Source organism: Acanthochromis polyacanthus, chromosome 8 (assembly GCF_021347895.1).
Source record: "Acanthochromis polyacanthus isolate Apoly-LR-REF ecotype Palm Island chromosome 8, KAUST_Apoly_ChrSc, whole genome shotgun sequence".
NCBI classification, from domain to species: domain Eukaryota; kingdom Metazoa; phylum Chordata; class Actinopteri; family Pomacentridae; genus Acanthochromis; species Acanthochromis polyacanthus.
In genome coordinates, this window is record NC_067120.1 from 39,297,590 (window position 1) to 39,311,098 (window position 13,509).

A 13,509-nucleotide genomic window follows, 5' to 3' on the forward strand; every position below is an offset into this window, starting at 1 on the left:
GAGAGAGCAGCTCATCCACTCTTTGTTGAATCAGTGAATTAAAATCATCCATGGAGTAGCCGGGGGCTTGGATGAAGGTGTGCTCGCCTTTGCCACTCTCCAAATCCACAACCCGGTGCTTGGTATCAGCCGCGTTAATGCTCAGGAGAATGCAGAACGCTACGGACGCCACAAAACATAAAGACGAGATTATGTTCAGCGCTGTCGTGCGGCAATATTGTCGCTTGTGAGACGCCACTTTTTTCTCCATTTTCGCCTCCACGCACTGAGATGCTCCTCGATCTCCATTTAACTACAACTACACGCGCCGTTGGGAGCAAACCGCATCTGGCGCGGAGTGACGAATTTAGTGGCACTCTATCTCTCCATGCGTGGGTGTGTTTGTATGTCTGCGACGCGGCGCACAGTGGCAGTATGGTGGCAGCGGCGGACAGACGAGCGCTGCGCGTCTCCTGGCGGCCATCTCTCAATTGTGCAGAGTCCTTCAAAAAAATCCTGGATCCAGACGGTGATCCGGATCACCTCCAAAATCTAATCGATTGTTACTTTTGCTCTTCCGGACATCCTGTAAAAAATTTGGTGAAAATCCGTCCATGACTTTTTGAGTTATGCTGTTAACAGACAGACAGACAGACAAACTCCAATGATTACATAACCTGGCGGAGGTAATGAGATACAAAATGACAAACTCAAGACACAAAACAACACAAACAAATTGCAAAATGTGTCAAAAATCAGTCATTTGCCAAAGTCATTAAGTGTCACAGAAGTCTTTGTCATGGTTGGTAGCCAGACTCCCATAATTCCCTCTGCTTGCCAACATGAACTGTAGCCTTTGTGCTGCCGTCCGCGTTGTACGTTTCAGTTGATCCCTCTTTCGAGCTCATCCATCTGATTCAGGCCTCGGTGTGATGATATAAAATGAAATAATACATGACTATAGCTCCATTACTGGGGACCTGAAAGTGACAAAATGTTTTATGTTGAGCATAAAGACGATTAAATTGACTGAAATCCATAAATTTTATAATAATTAGACGTATTCATGGTTGGCTTATGCCACCATGTAGCTCATTTCTTGCAGCATTTCAGTTCTCATAGTGTTTTATTTTAGTGAAAACGCCTGAAAACCTGCTGTCTGCTAGGCTTTGTTTTCATTGCAGTAAAGTCTTATTTTCTTTATTAAGATAATCAAAGTTGGAGTGATTTTGGATAACTTGGGTGCAATTCTGGACAACTTCTGTGTCACTTTTCAGTCATTTAAGACAAATTTTAGGTCCGTTTGAACAATTTTTAGGGAAATTGGGGAAGTATTGAGTCATTTTCACCAATTTTTGATGGATGAAAAACACATTTGACTTCTTTTTAGAAGTACACAGAGGTGGGTCCAGATTTATTACCTTTTAAAAGATGCTTTTAGGTAAATACTGGCAGAATGAACAGCAAAAATCAGACCAAAACCAGGTCATCTACTGAAGAACCATTCACGTCCAACAGTAAAGACCATTTTTTTCCATTTGCTACCATTTATATGGGAGAATACAACAAGTGGACCTTGACTTTAGATCACTCAGTCAAATATGAGTTTTATTGGTTGAACTTTTCTGAACCTCCTGAACTGTTTTTGCTGTCAGAGCCCTTCAGGATAATCACGTAGGCGTCCGTCATGTCTTTATTATTTAATAAATACGCTTCAATCACTGCTCATCTCGTATTTTCTTTACCGGCGGTGGAACGTTGAAGGGAAACATGTTTTATTTCCTTCTTATTTTAGCTCGGTCATCCGTCAGCCTGATGCTGCAGATTTAGACGTTATATTCAGCTGAGTCACGGCGTTCTTCCACTTTGGCCTCGTGTAGCCGAGCGTTTGCCGGTGGTGTCAGTCAGTAATCTCTGTGATTTCTTTGAGAGATGTCCTGAGCTTCATGTCTGTCCTTTTTTTATTGCCAGACGGAGGATCATTGAACCCAGAGAGAGTTTAGTGTCTTTCAGAGATAAATAAATGTGTGGATCTCCGTCCAGCTGGAATGTTTGAGGATGTTAACTTGTCGTTCCATGAAAGTTTAATGCATGACTAATTATAACATTTTCTTTAATAACAGTTTCATGACATGTTTAGATCTGCTAATAGAATGGCTCTGTGTGAAAATGTCGGAATGTGTTGATCTAATCTGATCTTTGTGAAAGTTATCGTTCATACTGAGGGAGTGTGGGGTACCAGGCTCATTGATACGGGCCATTCAGTCCCTGTTCAACCAGAGTAAGAGCTGTGTCTGCACAAAGTCAGACTTGTTTCCAGTGGGTGTTGGACTCCTCCAGATCTGCCTCTTCCTGTGGGTGATCCTGTTTGTGGTCTTCATGGATCTCAAGGTGCAGCAGGGCGTCCAGTTTGGGGACCTCAGGATCGCATCTCTGCTTTTTGCAGATAATGTGGTTCTGTTGCTTCCTCAGACCTACAGCAGCACTGGAGCAGTTCGCGGTCGAGTATGAAGTGGTAAGGATGTGGATCAGAACCTCCAAGTCCGAGGCCATGGTTCTCTGATGGAAACCGGTGGATTGGTCCCTCCGGGTTGGGGGGGGAGTTCAAGTATCTCAGGATCTTGTTCACGAGTGATGGGAAAATGGAGCAAGAGATGGACAGGAGGATTGGTGCAGCGTCAGCAGTGGATGACGTTGTATCGAACAGTCGTGAAGATTTACCATCTATCCATGTTCCAACCCTCACTTATGGTCATGAGCTCTGGGCAGTGACCGAAAGAATGAGATTGTGGATACAAGCGGCTGAAATGAGCTTCCTCTGTAGGGTGTCTGGGCTCAGCCTTAGAGATAGGGTGAGAAGATCAGACATCTGGAAGGAGCTCGGAGTAGAGCCGCTGATCCTTCACCTCTAAAGGAACCAGTTCAGGTGGTTTGGACATCTGATTCTGATGCCTCTGGGAGACTTCATTTGGAGGTTTTCTGAACACGTCCACCGGGGAGGAGACCCCAGGGTAGACCCAGAACTCACTGCAGTGATTATGCATCTTATCTGGCCTGGGAACACCTCTGGGTCCCCCAGGAAGAGCTGGAAAGTGTGACTAGGGGGAAGGACGTCTGGAATGACCGGCTTCATCTGCTGCCTCCACGACCCTGGATAAACAGAAGACGATGGATGGATGGATGATTTTTTTGGTTGTTGTTTTTTAGTTGTATTTTTCGGCTGATTTAAATACAGCAACAATAGTGCAATTTTATATTCAATAACTTAAAAAATTAATTAAAATTTTCAAAAGAATACAGATTTGTGATTACATTTTTACAGTAAAATAATTACTTAATGCAGTTTGGGACAGTTCTTTCTTTCTATCTATCTTTCTATCTATCTTTCTTTCTTTCTTTCTTTCTTTCTTTCTTTGATTTAAATGGTTCTTTAAAAAGTGTAATTTTCCTGTCAAAGAATGAATTAGAATTCAGACAGACACCGATTTTTAACGCTGACATTTAAAGTTTTGGTTGTTTTTGGGGAGGAAGGGTTTGTGCCTGAAATGTAAAATAATACTTTTTACTGTGAATTTACTGGTTATTGTGTCATTTCACAAAACAATACAGAAACTGACAAAAAAATGTTGAAAAATCTTCATCTGGGATGTGATGTCCCTGATATCAAATCTAAAAAATCAAACCAGTGACTGAATTTTTAGGAGGAACTTAAGAAAAGATGAAGAAGCAGGGTTAGAATAATATGAAGTGGACAAAATCTTCTCTTTCTTTTATTCTTATCTTTCTGTCCTTCTGTTCCATATTATTTTGTCTTTTTTCTCTCTAGCGGTTTGACTTTCTCTGGTCAGTTTGTTGTTGTTTTTCTTCCTCCTCCTCTTTTCTCCGTCGCTCCTCCAAACCTCGGTATAAAAATGTGATGTGCATTTAAACTTGGCTAAATCACCGTCATTTAGTGCCATTACCGTAATTACCACAAACAAACAGCACCATTACAGGAAGATTTGCATCTCCTCGCCGCCTCCCACCAGCTTCTTTCTGCTTTTTGTGATACCGGCAGAGGTCTGAAATGAAAACTGGAGGCTTTTCTTTTGGTATAAATTGAAGCAGAACGTTGAGCGTGTCTGCTGAGTGAAAGAACATGTTTACACAGTTTTTCTCTAATTACCGACTTCCCTGCATTTGAAGGAACGAACACAAACCGCCGTCTGACTGTGGTTTGATTACGTTGTTGGGAAAATTACCAAATTAAGGAGCTTATTATGATTTTGTTTGTTGGGCCAGAGTGGTTCGATGTTTACTCAGAAACTTCCAGTAAAGTCTGGCTTCTATTGAATTTCTTTTATTTGACCGATTATCTTGGACTCAGGTTATTGAAAAAGTCTGCATCGGGTTTATCCTGACTTGTCAGATGATGTTTTCTGGAGGATTTTCTCGTCTCCTTGAAATCGTTGGATTTAGGGGATGATGTGGAGCTGAGCTCTACAAATAAAACTGATCTGACGTTAAACTAATATCTAAAGGACACAACGGACAATTCAATAACTTTAGTTTATTTAATGATCAGAGTTCTACCTTCATCCTGTGAATATTTCCAGAGTTCCAGGTCCTTGAAGTCCATACAGGAGAACGTCCCCTGTAGAAAGTTCTAAAGTAGATCTACCGCGACTGGACAGTTGAACTTTCTACAGGGGACATTCTCCTTTTTGCTTCCAGTCTTTAAGTTTAGTCTCACTTAGAACATTTAGAACTGGAGACTTCCAGGTCCTTGAAGTCCACAGAGGTGGATCCAGATTTATCACTTTTTAATGGACTTTTTCCATCATTTCTGAGCCTCAGAACTTCATCAGTCCAGCAGATAGAACCATGACACTTAGGAGGAAAAACACACCTGATTCTGAGTCATTCTGGACAATTTATTTCAGTCATTTAGAGAAGTGTAAGTCATTTCAGACATTTTTTGGACCAATTTTGAGCCCTTTTGAATATGAATGCCTCTTCAGACTCTTCCTCTCTTCTCATCATCAGTAGACAGATGTTCCTCCATGCTGAATGGATCTCTAATTACTTGCTCCTCTGTTCACTGTATCTGAGCCACGCTACATTTGTTTTATTGACCCAGAGGGTTGGAATTTTCTCTGTCTCTCTGTGGAAACACTGCCTGCAGTTCAGTCTGAAAGCTCTCTGAACTTTTGTCTTGTAACTGTTGATTACAACTAAACCAGTCATGAATTTTTGATTGAGCCAAGAAGTGCAGAAATTAAAAAAACAAACAAACAGTATCTGGTTATTGCAAGAGGTTTATTTTTGAGAACTTTAAAATTATTATAGATTATTTATTTCGAAAATATTGAAAAGACCATCCAAGTGTCCACAGGTGTTACCAACACTAGAAAAACAAATAGTGGCTCTGCTTTCTGTAGATATGTCTTGTCTCCTCTTTGCTTTGTGTAACAACGACCTGCAGTTCAGCTGAAAAGCTGCACTGAAGGACACAGAATCTTATCTTTTTTTTTTTAATAATATCTGGTTAGAGTAAACAATATATTTTTGGCAAATTTTTAAACAGGAAATGTAGACCTATTAAAATGTAGATTTTGTTTCTAATCTAACATTACAGCACAGATGAGTAGTTCTGCTGGAAACTCAACAATCTGACAATTTTTTAATGATTGGACGTCATTAATCACCACTGAAGTCTTTGTCATGGTGCCCCATTGTTAGCTAAACTCCCACAATGCTCTCTGCTTGCCAACATGAACTGTAGTCTGAGGGATGCCTCCTCTGGTCTCCACTGTATTAGACGGGAAGAGGCTCCACCTGGTGGAACAACCAGGAACTACAGCTGATCTATGATACTTGAAGTGTGTATTATTGAGTCAACAGACACAATTTTCTTACATATACCCATGCAGTACAGCAATACCATTATATTCCCACAATTCTCTTGATTGTCAACATGAACTGTCCATAGTCCACGTGACACTTCCTTGGTGTTAAAGTAAATTAAAGAAGTACTGCAGCTGATCTACCCTACATTTTCTAACGTGCATGACCTTCTTCTGCATTACTGATTGAAATATTTTGGACGGTTAATCAGTAGCATCTCTGAAGGAAACCCAACTTTTCCAGAATCTGTGACTAAGCCACTGTATTATCTGATTTTAGCACAAACTTGGTCCAGAAGTATCATCCCGACATAGAAGAAAACCACACATGAATCGTCTTTTAATGTACAATCAGAGTTTTCCTTTCTTTCACATCACAACTTGAAGTTTGGGAAAAAGACCCTGGAGTCAGAAAAATCCAAAGCAAAGGACTGTTTACCTTCCCAAACGCTTTCTTTTAAGTGAACCAGTTGATCTTTTGCTTTCAGTGGAAATACAAAAACTTATTATTTTCTGCTGCCACCCTTCTTTCCTCTGCCTGGACGTGCGTCTTTGTTGACGATGCATTCGAGTCCCTCCGGCTTCATCTACATATATCTGTAGAGCTGCAGAGCTCTGAACACGAGATGGACGCCTCCTTGTACTCTTGTTTTGATCCACACAAACACTCGACTAAAAAACACACACACTTGGCTTTTTTGTTGTGCACATCGCCCCAGGGAAGAGAGAAGACTTTCAAGGCGACTGTGGAACCTTCAGTCAACCAGAAAACAGGAATTTTTGGACTTTTTTATTTATTTTTTGGCATATCCCATGTTGTGTGTGTGTTTGTAGATATGTGTGTGTTTGAAAGGCACAAAAAAAGAGGTGGAGAAAACACAATAAAGGCTCTTATTAAAGCAGTAAAGGGCACGTTTGGCCTTTAAATCTGTTTTTTGTCTTGCAGTTTTCGGCTGAATAATTAGATTTAATACTCTATGATAGATAATGTGTTAAATAATTGTACGGTTGCAAGATTTAACAAAAAAAACCAAACATTTTAAGTGTTGGCAATAAGTTATTTGAATTAGAGATAACACCTAAAAACATACATTTAGGCCCCACAAAAGCAGTTTACATAAATGTTTAAGTTAACTTAAACATTTATGTAAACTGTTTTTGTCTTAAGACGGATGAGAAAATCCTGGAGTCATGGTGAAAAAAGATGAAATTGCCAAGCTAATTTTAATCAGCTAGTTTTCTGCTGCTAAACCAAGCTAATATAACATAATGTTACTGGTTTAACCTCAAGTTAGTTAGTTATCTAATGCTACGCAAGCTAACATAGCATAATGTTACTACCTTAAATTAAGCCAGGTCGCAACTTTGCTCATGTTACATAAACCCAATATAGCATCATGTTGCTAGCTTAACCTAAAGTCTACTAATTAGTTTGTTAGCCAGTGCTACAGCAAGCTAATGTAGCATATTACCAGCTTAACCTAAATTTAGGTCTTTAGCTAGTTATCTAATGCTACAGCAAGCTAATATAGCACAATGTTACTAGCTTAACCTAAAGCCAACTAGTTAGATAGTGCTACAGAAAGCTAATATATAGCATAATGTTACCCGTTTAACCTAAAATCAGTTCATTCGTTCATCAACTAGTTCCACAGCAAGCTAATGTAGCACAGTGTTACAAGCTTAACCTAAAGTTAACTAGTTCACTAATCCTAATGCAAAATAATATAGCACGGTGTTACTAGTTTCACCTAAAGTCAGCTAGTTAGCTGTTATCTAATGCTACGGCAAGCTAATATCGCATAGCGTTACTAATTTTACCTAAAGTCAGCTATTTAGCTAATGCTACAGCAAGCTAATATAGCATAATGGTACCAGCTCAACCTAAAGTCAACTAGCTAGCAAGTGCTATGGCAAGTTAATATAGTATCATGTTCCTAGCTTCAGCTAAAGTCAGCTGGTTAATTAGTTTGCTACTGTTACAGCTATGTAGCATAATATTACCAGCTTATCCTAAAAATCACTAGTTAGCTAGTGCTACAGTGCAAGCTAATGTAGTATAATGTTACCAGCTTAACTTAAAGTTAACTTGTTAGCTGGTGCTAAAGAAAGCTAATATAGCATAATGTTGCCAGCGTAGTCTGTCAGGTAGTTAGGTAGTGCTACAGCAAGCTAGTATGACTTAGCCCAGAGTCAGAAAGGTTGTTTATTAACTAGTTGTGCTAGTTAAGCTATTATAGCACAGTGTTACTAGCTTAACCTAAAGCCAGCTAGTTAGGTAGCACTACGGAAAGCTAATACAGGACAATTTTGCTTGCTTGAGCTAAAGTCAGCTAATTAGACAATGTTGTCAAAAGTTAATATAGCACAATGCTACAAGCTTAAGCTAATGTTGACTAGTTAGGTAGTGGTACTGTAAGCTAATATAGCATGATGTTACCAGTTTAACTTAAGGTCAAGTGGTTATCTAATGCTACATGTGCTACAATCCTTCAACATTGTGGTTGTACCGAAGAGGTTTATTGTAACAAAGTAAACTGGGGAAGATGTCTGTACTCAAAATTATATCTTCTAAATATGAATATATTGTGTACCAAACTGAACCAACGTAGCAGCAAGGGGACACAAGCCAGTGTCTTAACATGCCGTCCCAAGCCCGGATAAATACAGAGGGTTGTGTCAGGAAGGGCATCCGACGTAAAACTTTGGCCAAATCAAACATGCAAATCAAATGTATGACTTCCATACCGGATCGGTCAAGGCCCGGGTTAACAACAACCCCCATCGGTGCTGTCGATCTACAAGGTGCCGGTGGAAAATGGACTACTGTTGGTCGAAGAAGGAGGGGAGGAAGGTGTGTTCGTAGGAAGAGAGAGAAGAGGAACACCAAGAGTCTAGGACTGAGAGTAGGGACTTTGAATGTTGGAACTATGACAGGAAAAGGTAGAGAGCTGGTTGACATGATGCAGAGGAGGAAGGTGGACATACTGTGTGTCCAGGAGACCAGGTGGAAAGGTAGTAAAGCTAGAAGTTTAGGAGCAGGGTTCAAGTTGTTCTATCATGGTGTAGATAGGAAGAGAAATGGAGTAGGAGTTATCTTGAAGTAGGAGTTTGTTAGGAATGTCCTGGAGGTAAAAAGTGTCAGATCGAGTGATGAGCCTGAAGCTAGAAATCTAAGGTGTGATGTTCAATGTTGTTAGTGGGTATGCTCCACAGGTAGGATGTGAGCTGGAGGAGAAGGAGAAATTCTGGTTGGACCTGGATGAAGTGATGCAGAGCATCCCTAGAAGTGAGAGAGTTGTCATTGGTGCAGACTTCAATGGACATGTTGGTGCAGGAAACAGAGATGATGAGGAGGTCATGGGCAGGTTTGGTATCCAGGAGAGGAACGCAGAAGGACAGATGGTGGTTGACTTTGCAAAAAGGATGGAAATGGTTGTAGTGAATACTTTCTTCCAGAAGAGGCAGGAACATAGGGTGACATATAAGAGTGGAGGTAGGAGCACACAGGTTGACTACATCTTGTGTAGATGGTGTAAACTGAAGGAGATCAGTGACTGCAAAGTAGTGGTAGGTGAGAGTGTAGCCAGACAGCATAGGATAGTGGTGTGTAGGATGGCCCTGGTGGTGAAGAAGATGAAGAGGGGAAAGGCAGAGCAGAGGACCAAATGGTGGAAGCTGAAAAAGGAAGAGTGTTGTATGACTTTCAGGAAAGAGTTGAGGCAGGCTTTGGATGGTCAGGAGGTGCTTCCAGATGACTGAACAACTACAGCAAATGTGATCAGGGAGACAGGTCGGAGAGTACTTGGTGTGTCATCTGGAAGGAAAGGAGATAAGGAGACTTGGTGGTGGAATGAGGAGGTGCAGGAGTGGATCCAGAGAAAGAGGTTAGCTAAGAAGAAGTGGGACACTGAGAGGACTGAAGAGAGTAGACAGGAGTACAGGGAGATGCAGCGTAAGGTGAAAGTAGAGGTGGCAAAGGCCAAACAAGGGGCTTACGATGACTTGTATGCTAGGTTGGACAGTAAGGAGGGAGAGACTGACCTGTATAGGTTGGCAAGGCAGAGAGACGGAGATGGGAAGGACGTGCAGCAGGTTAGGGTGATAAAGGATAAGGATGGAAGTGTGTTGACAGGTGCCAATAGTGTGATGGGAAGATGGAAAGAGTACTTTGAAGAGTCGATGAATGGAGAAAATGAGAGAGAACAAAGAGTAGAAGAGGTGACTGTTGTGGACCAGAAAGTAGCAAAGATTAGTAAGGATGAAGTGAGGAGGGCATTGAAGAGGATGAAGAGTGGAAAAGCACTTGGTCCTGATGTTTGGTCTGGACAGTGTCCCTGAGGAAAAGACAGGAGGCAGAGCTGGAGGTAGCATAACTGAAGATGCTGAGGTTCTCTTTGGGAGTGACCAGGATGGATAGGATCAGGAATGAGTACATCAGAGGGACAGCACATGTTAGAGGCTTTGGAGATAAAGTCAGAGAGGCCAGACTGAGATGGTTCAGACATGTCCAGAGGAGAGAGAGTGAATATATTGGTAGAAGGATGCTGAGTTTCCCACTGCCAGGCAGGAGGCCTAGAGGAAGACCAAAGAGGAGGTTTATGGATGTGGTTAAAGAGGACATGAAGGTAGTTGGTGTGAGAGAAGAGGATACAGAAGACAGGGTTAGATGGAGGCAATTGATTCGCTGTGGCGACCCCTGAAGGGAAAAGCCGAAAGGAAAAGAAGTGTGCCAATTGAACCAGCTGTGTGTGTTTGTGATATTTGTGTGTTTGAAAGAGGCAAAAAGATGGCAAAGTGGAGAAAACACAATAAAGGCTCTTATTAAAGCAGAAAAGAGCACATTGGGCCTTTTGCAGTTCGGTCCTAATCAACTGCTGCGACGCTCTAAATCCATCGTTTGTCTCCGGCTCCGGGCTGAATAATTAGATCCGATGGTAGATAATGTGTTGTGCGGCGCATAAAGTGGTCGTAATGTTGCAGCGAGACGATGGTTCCCACTAGAATGACAGACGGCGATTAGAAAGCAGCACTGAGCCTCTTTGTCCTGATAAGAGACTCACTTTGTCCAGCTCTTAAGCCTCTGAAAAGTGGAAGACACTTTGCTGTCCTTGGATGAGAGTACTCACCACGTCAATTTGTCAGTTTTGGCCTTTTCTCCGTCAGTGTTTCTTTTTTGTCCCTTTATAGTGACAGATTACTTCCTGTAACTCCGTCTCTCTCTTTTATTTTCTGTCTCTGCAGGGAGATGAGGTTCTGACTGTGATTAAAACGAAGGCCCAGTGGCCGGCGTGGCAGCCGCTCAACCTGTAAGTATCACTCAACGTCCGCTTTACTGAAGGGAAAAGGCTCTTCAGAGACAGATGTGGTGGGAAATTAAAAAAGAAGAATCAGGAAATTGTGAAACAGCAACGGATATTTAAATGCGTGAGCCTAAAGCTGCTGTCAGGGATCAAAACGACAGATATCTGGAACATTATTGTTGAATAATTCCACTCTGACTAGTGTGAAGTTTCATTCTGGATATCTACTGCATCGTTCTGATAAATCACAATGACACTTCGGGAGCTCCAGTAATTCAGTTTAGACTCATTCAAATAACAGCTACAGACATCGCAAATGTCATTAGGACTTGTCTGAGTTATCTCGTGTCGGGCTTCTCGTTAAATATTGCTTTTTAACACTGTTAGCAGACGTATTAGCGGCTGCTGTGGTTCATCAGATGGTTAGAAAAAGCTCTGTAACTGAGTTGGTAGAGAATGAGAGCTTCGTTTATTTTAAATTTGAGGTCTGGAAGTTCCTCCTCGGGCTGTTCTGACATGGAGGTAAACCAGCTGCTATCCCTGACATAGTATGTTTGAAAACTAAAATTACCAAACATCAAAATCCTGCTTGTACTAAAAACATTTATTTAAATCAAAATAAATTAGTTAAAGCTAGTTAGCGCTACAGAGAGCTAATGTAGTGTAATACTACTATTGTAAAATTTGTTTGCTGATCTGCTAGTGCCACAGAAACCTAATATAGCATTAGTAAGTTCGTTAACTAGTGCTACTGCAAGCTGCTTTAGCACAATGTTACTAGCTTACCCTAAATTCAGCTAATTAGCTAATGCTATGAAAGACTAATATAGCATAGTGTTACTAGTTCATTCTAAAGTCAGCCCATAAGTTAATTAGCTAATGCTACAGCAAGCTAATAAGGCACAATGTTACTAGCTTACCTGAAATTTAGCTAGTGCTGCAGCAAGCTAGTATAGTATAATGTTACCAGTTTACCCTAACTACAGCTATGTAGCTAGTGCTATGCCAAACTAATATAACATAGTAGATGGATAAAACCTTTATTGATCCCACAACTGGCAAAGTTAGTGTTACTAGCTTCCCCTGAAGTCAGCTAGTTAACTAGTAATTATTGCCATGACAAACTAATATAGCTTAATGTTACTAGCTTTACTTAAAGTTGGCTAATTAGGTAGTTAGCTAGCGATACAGCAAGCTAGTATAGCATAATGTTACTAACTTAGCCAAAAATCACCAAGTAAGTTCATTAGCTAATGCTACGGCAAGTTAATATAGCACAATGTTACTAGCTTTCCGTAAATTCAGCTAGTTAGCTCATACTACGACAAACTAATATAGCATAGTGTCACTAGCTTCACCCAAAGTCAGCTAGTAAGTTTGTTAGTTAATACTACTGTAACCTAATATAGCATAGTGTTACTAGTTTCTCCTAAAGTCTGCTAGGTATCTGTTGCCACGGCAAGCTAATATAGCATAGTGCTACTAGTTTTTCCTTTAGTCAGCTGGTAAGTTTTTTAGTTAGTTCTTCAGCAAGCTAATGTAGCATAATGTTATCAGCTTAACCTAAAGATAACTAATTAGCTAATGCTAAGGGAAATTAATATAGCATAATGTTTCCAGCCTCACCCAAGGTCAGCTACTTAGCTAATGTCATGGTAAGGTAATATAACTTAATGTCACTAGGCTAACCTAATGTCGGCTCTGGACAAGACACGCTTATATAGCATAATGTTACTAGCTTAACCTAAAGTCAACAATCTAGCTATTTAGCATCCACCCTCAAAAGTCCAACTCTTACATTTAAACATATTACAGTAAACATTTTTGTTCTATTTTTGTTCAGATTAATAGAAAACTTTCCACGACTCTTATGTCAACAGCAAATAAGCTTTATATCTATATTCTTACAAAAAAAACACTTATTTTTTTCCAGCTGGAATATGACATTTTATTTGCCTCAAACCCACTTATTTAGATTTTTTCCAACCAGAAAAATATTTTAACAGTAAATAAAGTTTAATCAGTTTGATTTAAGTTGTATTAGGTTCATTTTGTCGTTATATACTATACGAAACTGTTACTTATTTAAACCGACAATTCAGAAAAGTTTGTTACCTTGCTGACATGTTTCGACAGCTTCTGCTGTCTTCCTCAGAACGTCATCTGACGTCTCCGGAGACCACCGGACGGCGGGAGGCGTGGTCGGTTTGACAGATTCTGACAGATCTGTCAAACCGACCACGTGATAAAAAAGGACACATCACCAAATGTCAGATGACGCTCTGAGGAAGACAACAGAAGCTGTCGAAACATGTCAGCAAGGTAACAAACCTTCTGAATTA

At 40.6% G+C, this 13,509-nt stretch overlaps 1 protein-coding gene across 1 annotated transcript in view; it reads left to right on the forward strand.

Moving 5' to 3' along the window:
• The window catches only part of LOC110966569 (spondin-1-like), a 142,399-nt gene that overhangs the window by 95,155 nt on the left and 33,735 nt on the right, over positions 1-13,509 (forward strand). The window contains 1 exon segment of the mRNA XM_051951858.1: positions 11,109-11,173. Within this exon segment, the coding sequence (XP_051807818.1) occupies positions 11,109-11,173 (65 nt within the window).